The sequence below is a fragment of the Zingiber officinale genome, chromosome 2A, assembly GCF_018446385.1.
Source record: "Zingiber officinale cultivar Zhangliang chromosome 2A, Zo_v1.1, whole genome shotgun sequence".
Taxonomy (NCBI): Eukaryota; Viridiplantae; Streptophyta; class Magnoliopsida; order Zingiberales; family Zingiberaceae; genus Zingiber; species Zingiber officinale.
In genome coordinates, this window is record NC_055988.1 from 154,881,644 (window position 1) to 154,901,001 (window position 19,358).

Consider the following 19,358-nt stretch of genomic DNA (forward strand, 5'->3'; position numbering starts at 1 on the left):
AGATATTGTCAATTATCTATTTAGATATTCCCTATTACTTGGGTAGTTATTGAAGGAAAGAGTTACAATATATGAACATGATTTCTTCAAATGTTGTTTAAGTAAATAGCTGTTGGAAAAAGTTACGCGTCATTTAAAATTGTCACTTATATGCTTAATGTTTAAGCAATTCAATTTAATGGAAATTCATTTGTTTCATAGTCAATATATATTTAAGTAATTAGTTCGTCAAATTGAACATGAAAATTGTAACATATATTTATATGCTAAAATATTTTAGAAAACTATCAAAAGTATCATAGGGTTTGAATTCCAAAAAATAATACAGAAAATTTGATTGTATAATGAATTTATAAAGTAGATTTGTGAAAATTATAATTTATAAATATTATGATGTTGAAGCCATTTGATAAACTTTGTTAAAGGAATTTAAGAAGAATAGGTTGGCTTTGCAAATTTGTTACAGCATGAGCTACAAGACATGCTTCCTTTTTTGTTTTTGTTTTGTTTTTAATCCAAATATCTAATTCTTTGAATCAACTACTATGTAATTAAAATTCAACTCTTAGATATTTCATTAATGATTTGAAAGGCCTAACTGTTGCATCACGGATGACAAACTCATGGTGAATTTGACATGTGAGACTTATTTAAGCGATCAATCTAACTAGCATTCCTTCAACAGACACGTGACAAAGATATAACAGTTGCATTGGTTGGTAAAATGTGAATGACAATTGCATTTTTTTTTTATTAATTTGCGATGACTCGTAATGATGTTTGGTAGAGAAAGAAAAGAGACAAAGATGAAACAAGAGATCTAACGTTATTGTCTAGATTAAGTGCACATGGACTGGCACACTTATAGGTAAACTAAAAGGCATGCATAGAAAGAAATCAAACCCACTTTACACCAAATGATAATGTATGTATTCATTTCATCACTATCGTATGCTTGTCGTGGTGTAATTAACTAACTAAAAAGTTTCATATTCCATATATCATAAGCAGTGGGCAAGAAGTTAAAGTAGCCAGAGGTAAGAAAAGACAAGAAGCAACATCGATGAGAAATAAGTCACAGTAGTAAATGATTCTATAGTTTCCAGTAATATCTTATAATTTTATCCCAATACTCTTTATTTCAGTTAAGTAAATGACCTTCACTTTTTTGCACATGATAGATAAATCATACCAGCAATCTTTCTTATGCTAATAGTTTGCATGATTAAAATGTCTTAATCACAAGTTACACATGATTTTATTTTTTAAAAAATACAGCAGTATATACAAATTAACAGATATATAAGCAGCATCTAAATAGCATTTCTATTTAATATATGTAGATCTGATCAGTCGCTTGTTGGTAGTTCCAAACCAAAAAACAAACTAACAGAATATCAATGGATTTAAATGCTGTAATGAAGTGAGAATATAGGCCTGAGATTGATTCATGCTTGATGATGACAGTATTTATTAGGATAGTAAATTACAACTTTACAAGACTAACAGAAGCATCAATCGTTGTTTTCTTCAGCAGCATACAGCGCTTTAATCTCCTCAACATCATCGTAGCTGCCTAGAAATATGGGTGACCTCTCATGAATTTTTGTAGGAACTAAGTCAAGAGCCTGCACGAAAAATGGGCACTTCAAATACCATGTTTGATCAATATATCTCTATCGACTAGAACAATCCTTTTGCATACTTTGTAAGCTGACTATAAATAAAGCATGGCATGAGACTGGCTTCAAACACCAAAACAAGGCAAAACTAACCAGATGTGTTCAAGGTTATTGTAGTAATGTTTAACACAAATGTCCTGATTTTGAGTGCTAAGCTTTAAGCTAATGGTTTGTAATTACTATGTAGATAAGTGGCAGTTTCACAAAAGAATAGTTGATTATGTACTGCAAAAGTGAAAAAAACATGGATACTCTACGTACCCGTTGCTTTCCAGTGAAAGATTGACCACCTGCTTGTTCCATCAAGAATGACATGGGGAAGACTTCATATAAAACACTGTTAGGGTAAAGGATTGCAAAAGGAATTATGCATCAGAGTAATGTAGAAATATGTTATTGCAAACCTGAATAAACGCATACCGTAATTTCCCATCAGGACTCTTCTTGTCAGAAGGGTATAAAAAGATGCCTCCATAAAGCAGGGTTCGATGTACATCAGCCACCATGCTGTAGTGAAGATCATGAAACATAACCAAGTGATAATAAAAAACAGCATTTATACATTGTATAACCTATTTTCTTGCTTATCAGAAATATACAGAAATTAATATGAAAGTTTCTTGTCAGAGCATGTCATATTACCTAACTATATGACATAAAAAAAATATTATTTCCTATAACTGTAATAGTATCATCATTCAAGTCAGAAGTGGATGTGCAAAAGTTAAAACAATAAGTGTGTTTTTATTGTATAAATAAGCACAACCACTGTGACAAATCTCTGATGCGGCTACATCAGTGAAGTATTCGTATGAAATTAAAAGAGAAAATCATAATCTTCAACTTTATGAAAATATATCAAGACAGCTAAAGGGATCATTCACCTTCCAACGTATCTCAGAGATTTTGGTGAGGAGCCATCATCGGGGAATTTGCATTTTTCCACATACCTAAAAAACATGGAATGTAAAAAAATTTGTGGAAATTGAATAAATAGATATACACACTTTGTTGTAGGTCGATCCCAATTCTTGGCATTGCCTTCATTCACTGAATATATTTTGCCTTTCTTTGGTATCTACAAGAAAAATCAACTGCATGATTAGAAAATCTTAAGTTTTAAAGCACTTAATGTAACAATTACAAGAAGACAATTCCGGGAATTGATAGAACCTGTTTATACATAACATAAATACAAACTTTTGAGTAGCATAAATTATAATGGTCTAGTTCAAACTCTACTGGTACTAACCCCTTCAAAATCTCTTTCCTATACCCCATAAGCATTCAATAACATATACCTTCCGGATCTATCTGCATAGCTCAAATAATTGGTTCAACCACTCAATCTACTCCATAAATGTCACAGAACTGTTATAAGTTTACCAATCCTTGCATACCTTTCAGCCCCGTGACTCCAATGATTCCATCTTTTGGAATCTCTCCTCCAATAACCTTGAATTACTTGTCAAATCCACCTACAACCTCATATTCCAAGGTATATTTTATCACTGGTCTACAACCTTGTTTTTTCTGGACTCCTAAAAAAGTTAAACTCTGGTATTTGGTTGAACGTAGCATGCAACATGAATCAAAATAGAGTACATATAAATATTTTAAAAAACTTACAAATAATTTTAAAATACTAGATTTTCAAGTTTGTGTTACTTTCCATATGCAGAGTAACCATAATTATTCCTTTGCACATATTACATCTTGTAAGAGAAGATTATTTACTATATATTCCTTTTACTCATTTGCTTATTCATTATATTTCAATTGAAAAAATAAATGCAAACTTGGCAACCATCTACTTCATATCTAGTATATCTCGAAAAATGATATAGGTAAGACAAGTGCAAACTATAATAATATGCAACTATGAAGTATAATGCATATGCGAGCATATGCAGTGAAATGAATATGCAAATATGGCCACAGCACATTTTGTAATTAGTGATTCAAGTATTCTACTATTGGGTAGTCTTCAAATTCGTCTCCACATTAAAGACCTTTTTCGTCAACACAACATTTCATCATCTGACCTTGTTCTCTTTACTCCTCCTAGCATGAAACTACAACTTCCCTACTTTTCATCTGCCACTTCAGCATCATCATTTGGTCGAAGATCCTCAATCACACAGACAACCTCTCAAACTCTTGCTGAAGTCATGTTGAAGAATCATCTCTCTCCTCTAAATCTCTAAGAATTGGACTACTTTCATTTCTCATCCTTGGTTGGGCTTGGGCTATTTGGTGCAAGTGTAAGAAATGACCCTTCCTCTCGGCCATCATTAATAGTTCTCGGCGACCATTAGAATTATCTTCATTTTGGGCTCCCTGCAACTTTTATTCTCCATAGGATATTTATTTATCTTAATTCTGTGTAAGTTTATCTCTGTAGAGTTTGCAGGACTGTACAATACCTGTAGTTAATTTATTTCATGGGCATTCTAGTGGAGTAATGCTCCACCTTTTACTCAAAATAACATATCAATTGACAATATCAGATGGTAAATCAGATTACGATAACCTTAATATATGGATGTGTAAGTATGAACTCCCCAAGAGAAGGATCAAGAGTGAAACCATTCACGCCACTTCCAGTGCTCAATACAAGCTGCATTTTAAAGATAAAAGTTTGAGGATAATAATTAAGGTAATATGATACTGCAGGAAACATAGGGACAAACAGAAGACTATGAATATGCCACTCAGCCTATGCTGAATAAAGCAATTTTCCATCAAGTTAAATTATAAAAGTGACAAAAGATTTTGATCCTACTTATTCCCAAGCCTGAAGTGCAATGTAGAGGAAACATAGGGACAAACAGAAGACTATGAATATGCCACTCAGCCTATGCTGAATAAGGCAATTTTCCATCAAGTTAAATTATAAAAGTGACAAAAGATTTTGATCCTACTTATTCCCAAGCCTGAAGTGCAATGTAGAAGTATGTTGAAAAGTAAAGTCAATTATGTCGATTTACCATGCAAGAACTGCCGTACATGCAATACCCAGCTGCTAGCATATTCTTCCCAGGTTGTAATACATCATCTATAGTCACATTCTCCTTGTCTTTAACCATGTAAATGCCAAAAATCTAGAGAAAGAAACAACCAGTGAGAGAAGGAAGTTTGCATAGATCTCGAACTAAAATAGGATAAAAGTTAACTAGTTGCATGAGGTAATATCAAGACAGAACAATCTTTCGAAATTACAAGTCAGTATAATTGTATCTTTAGTCCACCAAAATCCAACTTTTATGATTTAAATTAACAAATAACCTACTCCATGTTTTGCTGAATGATGAAGCACTTATATCAGTAAAACCAATTTATATGATGGAAACTAATGATGATTATTCTTTTTATCACTCATTGAGATTTGATAATGAACTACAGCTTTAAACAAAGGGCTTACTAAACATTAACATGAAGTTGACAAGAACATTATGAGTGTAAAAGTAAAACCCAACTGTTCCAATAGAGACACCACAGTCGATGTTTGAGGAACCATCCAGTGGATCAAAGACCACACAATATCTGCAAAAGCACAATAAACCACAAAAAATGTTAAGGACTAAGATGATTCACCAATATTCAATAAGAGGAATGAAGTACACACTTTCCGCGCAGAGATGGATCTACAAAAGTAGCCTCTTCATCCTCTTCCGAAACTAGAATGCACTGAGAGTCACTGAAACAGGATTATTAATCATATACCAGGCCAAATAATCAACGAGTTCACATAAATCCTTGAAGACTCACAGTTCTCCCACTGCTTATCAAAGCTTTGACAAAGACTTCGTTGGAAAGCACATCAAGCTTCTTTTGCTCTTCGCCCTGGAAAGATGCACAGAAACACCAAAAAAAAAGTTCCTAATCTTGTCTGAAATAAATAAATTAAACAGTAATTAAAAGGATACTTTAGGTCAGAAAATGCTCACCTGTACATTCGTCTCCCCAGCAAATCCTAAGAGCTTAGCAAGCCCGGCCTGTTACAGAACAAAGAAAGAAAAAGACAACTTTACTAATGTATATTTATGTATGTGTGTATGTATAGCGCAAACCAAAATCGTGACATTCTCCAATTGAAACCATATTGTAGTGTTTGGAAGGGACTGAGTTTTCTTTTCTTTTTTTTTTTTTTGAAAAAAAAAAGTGAAAGATTTTTCTTTTGTTTCTGAAAATAAGTAGTCAAATGTAGAATCTAATCAATTTGAAACGCAATCCAAAAAACGTTTTTTTTCCCCAAAGACGAATGAGGGGAAATTGTATGAGAGCGGCAGAAATCGTCCATCTCCTTGTTCTTGTATTTGAACATGAAGAAAACCCTAAATAAAACCAACTATTATCGAATGAAATGAGATGGAGTTGAGGGAGAAAGGGCAAAATAAACAACTAGAATCGGTCGATCAGAAAAAGGCTGGCCTTGTTGACGGTGGTGCAGACGAACTTGCAGCCGAGGACGATGTGCGAAAGGAGGATGCTGAAGTCGCCACGCGATTCCGGGTACCGCGACTGCTCGTTGAGAACGTACCTGGTGATGGTCATAAGGTCGGTCCGGTGCGCATCCGCCTCGTGATCCATTGCGCTAACCCTCTTTCTCTGCACCGAGCGACTGAGGTCGATCTCTCAAGCCTTACCTTTAGAGATGCATACGCTTGTACATATAGAGAGCGAGAGTCGATTGGAAGAAGAAGAAGAAGAAGAAGAAGAAGAGGCGGATAGAAGGATAGAAAATCGGCGGTTGAGGTGCAGATAACGCCCCTCCGGTAGCCGTTTCCGGTCTCTCTCTCTCTTCTCTCTCTCCCCCTCTGTCTCCCCTTATTGGCAGAGACGTTCCAACAGTGGGAACCGTGTTGGAGGTAAAGCCGTAAAGGGATAGCGACGGAGCGATCGGCGTCAGCCCTTAGTCATATGCATATTATCTATTAATCGTGCCTTATAAGCCGCGTTTGGGTTTGTTTAATAGATAGATGATCTTTAAATAAACTGAAAATATATAAAAAAAAAGAGAAATGATATTTAGGGGTGTAATCGAGCCGAGCCGAGCTGAACTCTTGGATGTTTGAGTTTGGCTCGTTTATAATCGAGCCGAGCTCGAGCTTTATTTAACGAATATACTCATGGCTCACGAGCTTATTCGAGCTTTTATCGATCCTAAACGAGCTTAATAAATATAAATTATAAATTTAAATATTCATTAAAAACTAAATTATATATTTTTAAAAAATTATAATATTCTTGTTAAAATTTATAATTTTATTCTAATAAATAAATTTAATATATTTGTCTATATTTTTAATAATTAGAGTGTAAAATCTATAAATTCAATATCAAAACTATTATTTTTTTATTTAAAAGTTGATTTATGAGCTTAACAAACATGTTCACGAGCTAACGAGCCGAATATTGTAAAGCTTGAGCTTGGTTTGTTTATCTTAACGAGCCTCATTAAAAGAGCTCAAACGAGCTTTTATCGAATCGAGCTTCGAATAGCTCACGAGCGGCTTGGCTCATTTACACCCCTAATGATATTCATCTAGAAATTTCATCTAGAAAATTTATCTAGATAGACACATAAATGATGGGACCTATAAAAAGTAAAATGGTGGGTCCCATCTTTATGTGTCTATCTAGATGAATTTTCTAGATAAATTTTTTAGATGAATACCATAGCTCTAAAAAAAATATTTTTAACAATATTTTATCATGACATCATTCCTATGAAGATGTACAACTTATGTCTACGTACAATTAATTCACTTGATTATAATCTACCATAAATATAAATTTAAATTAAAACCATTAAACTACCTGATATTTTCAAATTATCATCATGTTATTTCTCACTACTAACGCGCTTACTTGACTTGACCCAAAATAAATAATAAAAATATGGCTTCCAAATTAGTAGCCTCATCATTTTATTAGATGGATTAATATTAATAATAACTAAAAGATAAGAGGACAAGAGTTGAAAAACTTTTCTCGTGGTGTTAAATAATTGAAATAGAATCGGAATAGTTATCTTTATATAATTATATTTTAGTGTTTTGATGACAATTTGAGACGGAATAATTTAAATTCTAAGAAACATCTTATTCCACTCAATTATTCTATACTTTATCATGAATTAATTTGCTTCGGCGGGAAGATGGTCTTGGAATGATGGTTATGGAGCGATGTGCCATTCATATCTCCAAATTTATTTTGATAATTAATGAAAAAATTCTTAATTGATTATCTCCAAGATTAATAAGAGTTATATATCTCTATTAAAAAATGGATAAAATCACATTCCACCTCCCTAGTAGAATAAAAAATTTATTAAAAAATAATTATTTTAAAATAATTAAAATGAGTTAATTAAGCTAGATAGAAAAGTTTGTGATTTGCTTGATTTATACCGTATGCTTATTTAATACGTAATAGAAAACCTAACATAAAACATAAGACAAAAAATAAATATAGAGATAGATTTTACATAGTTTGAAATCCTTAATTTCTATTCCACTATCTATCATCCTAGTGACATCACCAATATATCTTTTTCCTTATCAGACACTTTCGGAAGGTGAAGAAATTTTTTTTAGAGCATCTGCGATGCTATTAGAGCACTGCAATGTTATTAACGTGGGAAGCGTTAATACATTTTTTTTATTTTTTTTAATGAATCTATAGTATTAACGTGTTCAAAGTTTTGAATGCGTTAATGCTATAGTGTTCAAAAAAATCGTCACGTCGATGTTAATACCTTATGCATTAACGTCTTGTGTGGATGCTCTTAACGTGGAAAGCGTTAATGCATTTTTTTTATATTTTTTTAATGAATATGTAGCATTAATACGTTCAAAGTTTTAAATGTGTTAATGCTACAGTCTTTGAAAAAGTCGTCACGTCAACGTAATACCTTATGCATTAATGCCCGTTGTGGATACTCTTACCACACTTATGTTTACAAACAAACAAGCAAAATACGAAGATAGAAAGAAAAATTAAATGCAATGTAAATAATAATTTCCCAAATTATCCCTCTTTTACGCATTGTTTGATTGTTTTGAATTTGCTCCTTAAAGATCTAGAATACAACAACATTTCCACTCAAGAATTTTATTCTGAAATTCTTCATGTAACCTTCCTAAGAGGTGATTTTCACTCCCCTGACATACTGTCCTCCTCGGCTCCACCTTAAAATTTAGTTGTACACTTATACCCTTTTATACTTCTACTTTTTTTTATTTATTGTTTTTTTTTCTTAACCAGTTTTTTTTTTATCAATTTTTTTTTTATCAGTTTTATTTTTCTTTTTGAATAATGTTTTTATTATATGTTTATAATTTTTATTTATTTTTTACCGTAAATTTTAGGAGTTATTGTTTATAAAAAATTACAAAAAGTATAAAAATATGAATAAAAAATTATATATATATATATATATATATATGAAACTAAAAAAAAAATACTAATAATTAAGAGTAAATACATTTATAGCTTACGAACAAATATTTTTTTTTCAAATGAAGAGTACATGTAATAATACATAAAAAATATATAAAAATAGAAATTTTAATAAATATTGTCTCCAAATTCTACTCTCGACGCGTTTGGTGGTGTACTTATTATTTCGTACCACAAATAAACACGTGCCCTATAACGAATGACTCATCCTTTAGCTTCGTACGATGAATGTTGCCACCACCACGTTGGAATGGGTGGTATAAGGTAATGAGGGTATAAGAAAACTTGCAAGAAGTGATTGCCAACATAGACAATAGTTATTTCTTGATGTTCTTGGTTTGGAACTAGAGGAGTTTGTTGGTACAAGTTGTACAAATAATCTAATTTTGATGTATGACAAATAGATTAAAGTTAGATGTGTTGGTTGTCTAACCTGTCTACCAAGTATGTAGGAGTTGACTGATCTGAAGGACCTAACACCAGGCTGAAATCAAGCTAGGTCCGTGAGACTTGATAGTTGGTGGGAAGTCTAGATAGGTCCGCGAGGTCTGATATCTGGCGGGAAGTCTTATTGGGTCCGCAGGACCTGACAATCGGCCGAAATATAGTTGGATCTATGGACCTGACAACCAGCAGGAAGACTTGGTGGGTCAAAGGAAAGTTAAGTGACTGCAGTTGGTAAGTGAAGGTAAGCAATTGGAGAAGAGATTCAGTAAGGACACGTTCCTCATTGAGGGAACTGTAGGCATTGATCAACTTAAGTCCATTTGGAAAACCTAAATCGAGATCTTGACTAGATCTGGTCTTGACGAAACATGATTTAATTACTACTCCTATCTGCTGAATTGTACTAACTCTGTTTTTTAGGATGAACCTATTTTTATTGCCCAGGACTAACCCTTTTTTTGTAAGAGAATAAGTGTTGAAGAATGGGGGGTCCGAGCACCTGGAACTGGTCTGGGCACCTGGACTAGTTCACCCTGGAGGCTGCCTCGGGCGCCCGAAGTTGGTCCAGGCACCTGGACTGTAAAAATCATTCAAAAGTTGATGTGGAGCACGTCGACTGGCCGAGACAATTGGTCCAAGCGGCTGGAGGGGTTCCAAGCGCCCGGAATGGACCTATTTAAAGGCATTCGACCAGGAGCTTCAGAATAACTACTACAAGTTTCTCTCCTGCGTGTTGCTCCAAAAAGTTTCGACAACACCGAAAGGCTGCTCCGAAGTTCGAAGAATGAAGAGTCTTTCATATTTCCTTTCTGTGTTGGTAACATTATTCTTTTTAGTTCTTGTAACTAATTCCTATAATACTTTTATGATCTGATAGTGGATTGGCCAACGAAAGCACTCGTCGAGTGTGGGCCTTGTAGTAGGAGTCGTCGAAGGCTCCAAACCATGTAAAACTTGGTTTATTAGCATTGTTTTCTTTTCTTCCGCTGCGTACTTGTTATTAATTTACTATCGATTTTCGACGATCGCTATTCACCCCCTCTAACGTCTTTCCGATCCTACCAAGTTCTTAATGGCAAGTGAGTAAAACAACTCTCAACATTCTCATAAAATGTATGCAGTACAAGATTGTACCTTGATGCGATGACAATTCCTAAAGGCATAGAGTTTATCCAATATATTTCTGGTGCCCACGGCTTGAACCAATTCAATGAGAATAATAGATTAGCTACCAAACTTGGATCTGGATAAAGTTGATCATATAGATCATTATTTTGTTGAATCTCTTCTAGAAGCTTGAATCATACTTAAAATCAACCTTCTTAACCATACCCAATTAGTGCAGCTATTGCCTTGAATCCACAATGACCGTCAGGTTGAATGCCAACAGTGTGAGAAATATAATGCTACAGAGGCATAGGTAATTTCTAAATATAAGTATCATGGATGGGTGGAACTGGAGAGTGATCATGGGTCGTTTGAGTATTGCGAACCTTCGATCTGTTAGTGCAGTGAGCACCAGATGATCGAACCTGAGTTTTGATTATGGCAAAGGGTTCAAAGTTAAGCTGTGGTATTATCTAACAAGGTTCATGGAGCTTGTAGGAAAGTCCTAAGTGGTACATAGGCAAAAGTCCTAGCTGCGGTTAGGCAGGTGGAAAACCCTAGGGGGTGGTAACCCTAGGTCATAGGGGGTGGTAACCCTATGCGGAAAGTCTTGGCAGGTCGAGAGCTTCAGGCAAAAGTCCGGGGGTAACCCTAGGTGGAAAGTCCTGGTGTCGCGAACCAGGTGAAAGATTGGACTAGCCAGGAAGCAGAAGTCCAGCAGAAAGTTCGGAAGCTTTGAACGCTGAGCAAAAGCCCAGTCGATCTGGAAGATCGCACTGGCAACAGGTAAATCTCCTGAGTGGAGTAGGTGAGGACGCGCTCCCCATAGAGGGAACAGTAGGCGTCGGGTCGACCTAGGGTTTTCGGTTGAAAATCTGAAGTCAGACCCAGACAGTCCGATGACTGTCAATTATATCTATCATATTGTTTCTTGTGCTAACTTTGTTTTGCAGGGTTTGTGTTTGGAACTAACACATTTTGCAGGAACAAAGAAGCAACTTAGACCTCGGATGAACAATGTCCGAGGCGCCTCCATGGGGCTTGGAGGCGCCTCGGGTGCAAGGCAGAAGCTGGCTGCGCAGCAGGCTTGGAGGTGCCTCGGACCAGAGGTTGGAGGCGCCTTGGAGTGGCTTGGAGGCGCCTTCAACAGATAAGTTGCAACCAGTTCTGTGCTGATCCACGCGGGCGACTCGGGAGGCCTGGAGGCGCCTGTCCAAGGCGCCTCTAGCAGTGTATAAAAGAGGTGTTCGAGCAGCAGCTTGAATCATCAATCAAAAAAATTGTCCTTCTTCAACGTGCTGCTCAAGAAACATTCAAGAAGTGCTGTAGCAACATCCCGACAACCCGGAACTTCAGATTTAGCCTTTTGTTGTCGGTATAACTTTTATTACAGCTTTCAATTATACTCAACTTGTAATAATTTTCTGATATTATAGTTGTTGCCCAACGTAAATGCTCAACGAGCGTGGGCCTTAGAGTAGGAGTCGCTCAAGGCTCCGAACCAAGTAAATAGCTTGTGTTCGTGTGTTGTTCTCTTTCTAATTCCGCTGCATTTACTCGAATGTTTTTACGAATCCGAAACGAGTGAAAGCCACAAGCGCTATTCACCCCCCTCTAGCGCTTCTCGATCCAACACGATCCCCTTCCACGACTTCCTCTTCCTCAAGATGTTGCAGTCGGTTGAGTGACCCTAGATCCTAGAGTGGATGCATTTACAAAAGAAGGAATGCGACGTCTACTTTGCTCATCTCTACACTACAAAAAAATACAACTTTGGGGACAAACGTTTGGAACGAAAAAAATTCGTCCCAAAATTGGAACAAATTTAGGGTCGAAAATAAATTTCGACCCAAATAACCAACAAAACTTGCAACAAAAAAATTTCGTTTCAAGTTTGCAACATAAAAATAATTCGTTGCTAAATTCGTCCCCAAATCTGGAACGAAAAAAGAATTTGTCCCAAATTTAGGAACAAATACTGGATTCGTCCCAAATTTGGGAACGAATCGAAGATTCATCCCAAATTCTGGGACAAATCTAGGATTCGTCCCAAAATTTGGGACGAATCTAGAATTCGTCCCAAACCTAAAATTATTTATAAATAATTAAAATGAAACACGTAATGCTTAAATATGGACCTAGAGACCTCGGAATTTGATGAAACAAGTTTCTATGCATTCGTATCGTTGAGCTGATCGTAAATATGTCATCATCCATAATTTTTAAATATTATTTTCAGTGATTTGAATTTTTAACACCAAATTAGGTCAAATTGGGATTAAAAAATTCCAAATATATATATATTTGGTTAAAAATATTTTTATTGATAGATTTATGATCATGACAATGAGACGAGCACATAGAAACTTGTTTCATCAAATTCTGATGTCTGTAGGTCCGTATTTAAGCCGTCCAAGTTTTTTTATTTTTAAAAAAAATGATTAAATTTTTGGGACGAATCTCTGGATTCGTCCCAAAATTTGGGACGAATCCAGAGATTCGTCCCAAACTTTGGGATGAATTCCTGGATTCGTCCCAAAATTTGGGACGAATCCATAATTCGTCCCAAACCTAAAATTATTTTTAAATAATTAAAATGAAACACGTAAGGCTTAAATATGGACCTATAGACCTCGGAATTTGATGAAACAAGTTTCTATACATTCGTATCGTTGAGCTGATCATAAATACGTCATCATCCATAATTTTTAAATATTATTTTCAGTGATTTGAATTTTTAACACCAAATTAGGTCAAATTGGGATTAAAAAATTTCAAATATATATATATTTGGTAAAAAATATTTTTATTGATAGATTTATGATCATGACAATGAGATGAGCACATAGAAACTTGTTTCATTAAATTCCGATGTCTCTAGGTCCGTATTTAAGCCGTCCAAGTTTATTTATTTTTTTAAAAAAATGATTAAATTTTTGGGACGAATCTCTGGATTCGTCCCAAAATTTGGGGCGAATCCAGAGATTCGTCCCAAACTTTGGGACGAATTCTTGGATTCGTCCCAAAATTTGGGACGAATCCAGAATTCGTCCCAAACCTAAAATTATTTTTAAATAATTAAAATGAAACACGTAAGGCTTAAATATGGACTTAGAGACCTCGGAATTTGATGTAACAAGTTTCTATACATTCGTATCATTGAGCTGATCGTAAATACGTCATCATCCATAATTTTTAATTATTATTTTCAGTAATTTGAATTTTTAACACCAAATTAGGTCAAATTGGGATTAAAAAATTCCAAATATATATATATATTTGGTAAAAAATATTTTTATTGATAGATTTATGATCATGATAATAAGACGAGCACATAGAAACTTGTTTCATCAAATTCCGATGTCTCTAGGTCTGTATTTAAGCCGTCCAAGTTTATTTATTTAAAAAAAAAATGATTAAATTTTTGGGACGAATCTCTGGATTCGTCTCAAAATTTGGGACGAATATCTGGATTCGTCCCAAAATTTGGGACGAATCCAGAATTCGTCCCAAACCTAAAATTATTTTTAAATAATTAAAATGAAACACGTAAGGCTTAAATATGGACCTATAGACCTCGGAATTTGATGAAACAAGTTTCTATGCATTCGTATCGTTGAGCTGATCGTAAATACGTCAACATCCATAATTTTTAATTATTATTTTCAGTAATTTAAATTTTTAACACCAAATTAGGTCAAATTAGGATTAAAAAATTCCAAATATATATATATATTTGGTAAAAAATATTTTTATTGATAGATTTATGATCATGACAATGAGACGAGCACATAGAAACTTGTTTCATCAAATTCCGATTTCTCTAGGTCCGTATTTAAGACGTCCAAGTTTGTTTATTTTTTAAAAAAAATGATTAAATTTTTTGGACGAATCTCTGGATTCGTCCCAAAATTTGGGACAAATCTAGAATTCGTCCCAAACCTAAAATTATTTTTAAATAATTAAAATGAAACACGTAAGGCTTAAATATGGACCTAGAGACCTCGGAATTTGATGAAACAAGTTTCTATGCATTCGTATCATTGAGCTGATCGTAAATACGTCATCATCCATAATTTTTAATTATTATTTTCAGTAATTTGAATTTTTAACACCAAATTAGGTCAAATTGGGATTAAAAAATTCCAAATATATATATATTTGGTAAAAAATATTTTTATTGATAGATTTATGATCATGACAATGAGACGAGCACATAGAAACTTGTTTCATCAAATTCCGATGTATCTAGGTCCGTATTTAAGCCGTCCAAGTTTATTTATTTTTAAAAAAAAATGATTAAATTTTTGGGACGAATCTCTAGATTCGTCCCAAAATTTGGGACGAATCCAGAATTCGTCCCAAACCTAAAATTATTTTTAAATAATTAAAATGAAACACGTAAGGCTTAAATATGGACCTAAAGACCTCGGAATTTGATGAAACAAGTTTTTAAGCATTCGTATCATTGAGCTGATCGTAAATACATCATCATCCATAATTTTTAATTATTATTTTCAGTAATTTGAATTTTTAACACCAAATTAGGTCAAATTGGGATTAAAAAATTCCAAATATATATATATTTGGTAAAAAATATTTTTATTGATAGATTTATGATCATGACAATGAGACGAGCACATAGAAACTTGTTTCATCAAATTCCGATGTCTCTATGTAGATATTTTTTAAAACATCTATAGATTGATACTAACTAAAAATGTGTTGTGTACTGAACGTTTGTAAATTAGTGTCCGAAAGCTTAAATAAGGACCTAGAGATCTCGGAATTTGATGAAACAAGTTTCTATGCATCCGTATCATTGAGCTGATCATAAATACGTCATCATCCATAATTTTTAAATATTATTTTCAGTGATTTAAATTTTTAACACCAAATTAGGTCAAATTGGGATTAAAAAATTCCATATATATATATATTTGGTAAAAAAATATTTTTATTGATAGATTTATGATCATGACAATGAGACGAGCACATAGAAACTTGTTTCATCAAATTCCGATATCTCTAGGTCCGTATTTAAGCCGTCCAAGTTTGTTTATTTTAAAAAAAAAATGATTAAATTTTTGGGACGAATCTCTGGATTCGTCCCAAACTTTGGGACGAATTCCTGGATTCGTCCCAAATTTTGGGACGAATCCAGAAACCTAAAATTATTTTTAAATAATTAAAATGAAACACGTAAGGCTTAAATATGGACCTAGAGACCTCGGAATTTGATGAAACAAGTTTCTATACATTCGTATCATTGAGCTGATCGTAAATACATCATCATCCATAATTTTTAAATATTATTTTCAGTGATTTGAATTTTTAACACCAAATTAGGTCAAATTGGGATTAAAAAATTCCAAATATATATATATTTGGTAAAAAATATTTTTATTGATAGATTTATGATCATGACAATGAGACGAGCACATAGAAACTTGTTTCATCAAATTCCGATGTCTCTAGGTCCGTATTTAAGCCGTCCAAGTTTGTTTATTTTTAAAAAAAATGATTAAATTTTTGGGACGAATTCTGGATTCGTCCCAAAATTTGGGACGAATCCAGAATTCGTCCCAAACCTAAAATTATTTTTAAATAATTAAAATGAAATACGTAAGACTTAAATATGGACCTAGAGACCTCGGAATTTGATGAAACAAGTTTCTATACATTCGTATCGTTGAGCTGATCGTAAATACGTCATCATCCATAATTTTTAAATATTATTTTCAGTGATTTGAATTTTTAACACCAAATTAGGTCAAATTGGGATTAAAAAATTCCATATATATATATATTTGGTAAAAAATATTTTTATTGATAGATTTATGATCATGACAATGAGACGAGCACATAGAAACTTGTTTCATCAAATTCCGATATCTCTAGGTCCGTATTTAAGCCGTCCAAGTTTGTTTATTTTAAAAAAAATGATTAAATTTTTGGGACGAATCTCTAGATTCGTCCCAAAATTTGGGACGAATCCCTGGATTCGTCCCAAAATTTGGGACGAATCCAGAATTCGTCCCAAACCTAAAATTATTTTTAAATAATTAAAATGAAACACGTAAGGCTTAAATATGGACCTAGAGATCTCAGAATTTGATGAAACAAGTTTCTATGTATTCGTATCGTTGAGCTGATCGTAAATACGTCATCATCCATAATTTTTAAATATTATTTTCAGTGATTTGAATTTTTAACACCAAATTAGGTCAAATTGGGATTAAAAAATTCCAAATATATATATATTTGGTAAAAAATATTTTTATTGATAGATTTATGATCATGACAATGAGACGAGCACATAGAAACTTGTTTTATCAAATTCCGATGTCTCTATGTAGATATTTTTTAAAACATCTATAGATTGATACTAACTAAAAATGTGTTGTGTACTGAACGTTTGTAAATTAGTTTCTGAAAGCTTAAATAAGGACCTAGAGATCTCGGAATTTGATGAAACAAATTTCTATGCATCCGTATCGTTGAGCTGATCGTAAATACGTCATCATCCATAATTTTTAAATATTATTTTTAGTGATTTGAATTTTTAACACCAAATTAGGTCAAATTGGGATTAAAAAATTCCAAATATATATATATTTGGTAAAAAATATTTTTATTGATAGACTTATGATCATGACAATGAGACGAGCACATAAAAACTTGTTTCATCAAATTCCGATGTCTCTAGGTCCGTATTTAAGCCGTCCAAGTTTGTTTATTTAAAAAAAAAATGATTAAATTTTTGGGACGAATCTCTGGATTCGTCCCAAAATTTGGGACGAATCCAGAGATTCGTCCCAAAATTTGGGACGAATTCCTGGGTTCGTCCCAAAATTTGGGACGAATCCAGAATTCGTCCCAAACCTAAAATTATTTTTAAATAATTAAAATGAAACACGTAAGGCTTAAATATGGACCTAAAGACCTCAGAATTTGATGAAACAAGTTTCTATACATCCGTATCATTGAGCTGATCGTAAATACATCATCATCCATAATTTTTAATTAATTTTTTCAGTGATTTAATTTTTTAACACCAAATTAGGTCAAATTGGGATTAAAATATTCCAATAATATATATATATATATGGTAAAAAAAAATATTTTTATTGATAGATTTACGATTAGGACAACGATACGAACGCATAGAAACTTATTTCATCAAATTCCAATGTCCCTAGGTCGATATTTTTTAAAACATATATAGGTTGTTACTAACTAAAAAGGTGTTGTGTACTAAACGATTGTAAATTAGAGTCCGAAAGCTTAAATATGGACCTAGAGACATCGGAATTTGATGAAATAAGTTTCTATGCATCCGTATCGTTGAGCTGATCATAAATACGTCATCATCCATAATTTTTAATTAATATTTTCAATGATTTGAATTTTTAACACCAAATTAGGGCAAATTGGGATTAAAAAATTCCAAAAATATATATATTTGGTAAAAAATATTTTTATTGATAGATTTACGATCAAGACAATGATACAAGTGCATAGAAACTTGTTTCATCAAATTCCGATGTCTTTAGGTCCGTATTTAAGGCGTCCAATTTTGTTTTATTTTTTTAAATAATTAATTTTTTGGGACAAATCTCAGGATTCGTCCCAAAATTTGGGACGAATCCAGGATTTGGGACGAATCCAGGATTCGTCCCAAAACTGAATTTATTTTTAAATAAATAATATCAAACACCTAAGGCTTAAATATGGACCTAGAGACATCGGAATTTGATGAAACAAGTTTCTATGCATCCGTATCATTGAGCTGATCATAAATACATCATCATCCATAACTTTTAATTAATATTTTCAGTTATTTAAATTTTTAACACCAAATTAAATCAAATTGGGAATAAAAAATTCCAAAAATATATATATTTGATAAAAATATTTTTTTTGATAGATTTACTATCAGGACAATGATATGAGCACATAGAAACTTGTTTCATCAAATTCCGATGTCTCTAGGTCCGTATTTAAGGCGTCCAATTTTGTTTTATTTTTTTAAATAATTAATTTTTTGGGACAAATTCCTGGATTCGTCCCAAATTTGGGACGAATCCAGGATTCGTCCCAAAACTGAATTTATTTTTAAATAAATAGTATCAAACACCTAAGGCTTAAATATGAACCTAGAGATATCAGAATTTGATGAAACAAGTTTCTATGCGTCCGTATCATTGAGCTGATCGTAAATACATCATCATCCATAATTTTTAATTATTATTTTCAGTGATTCAAATTTTTAACAACAAATTAGGTTATATTTGGATTAAAAAATGCTAAAAATAAATATATTTGGTCAAAAAATATTTTTATGGTTGTATTTACAATCAGGACAATGATACAAATGCATAGAAACTTATTTCATCAAATTCTGATGTCTCTAGGTCTGTATTTAAGGCGTCCCATTTTGTTATATATTTTTTTAAAATAATTAAAATTTTGGGACGAATCCAGGATCCGTCCCAAAACTGAAAATAATTTTTAAAAAGGTAAAATCATACACCGAAGGCTTATATCTTGACCTAGAGACATCGAAATTTCATGAAATAAGTTTCTATGCGTTTGTATCGTTGACCTGATCATAAATATGTCTTCATCCATAATTTTTAATTAATATTTTCA

At 33.0% G+C, this 19,358-nt stretch overlaps 1 protein-coding gene across 2 annotated transcripts; it reads right to left on the reverse strand.

Annotated features, from left to right (window-relative positions):
• Window positions 1–1,419: 1,419 nt before the first annotated feature.
• LOC122042843 (fructose-1,6-bisphosphatase, cytosolic-like) lies at window positions 1,420–6,583 on the reverse strand. 2 transcript variants are annotated; one of them, XM_042603175.1, is made up of 12 exons: window positions 6,117–6,580; window positions 5,633–5,680; window positions 5,454–5,528; window positions 5,311–5,372; window positions 5,162–5,228; window positions 4,673–4,786; window positions 4,216–4,302; window positions 2,690–2,760; window positions 2,567–2,632; window positions 2,103–2,189; window positions 1,944–2,019; window positions 1,420–1,628 (listed from the first exon to the last, which is right to left on the reverse strand). In XM_042603175.1, exons 1-12 carry the CDS (start codon window positions 6,273–6,275, stop codon window positions 1,515–1,517), a joined length of 1,026 nt encoding a protein of 341 aa, XP_042459109.1. In that variant the 5' UTR covers window positions 6,276–6,580; the 3' UTR covers window positions 1,420–1,514. The 2 variants fall into 2 exon arrangements, with proteins under 2 accessions (XP_042459109.1, XP_042459110.1); XM_042603176.1 differs by lacking the exon at window positions 4,216–4,302 and having other exon boundaries at window positions 6,117–6,583.
• Between the last annotated feature and the right edge of the window lie 12,775 nt (window positions 6,584–19,358).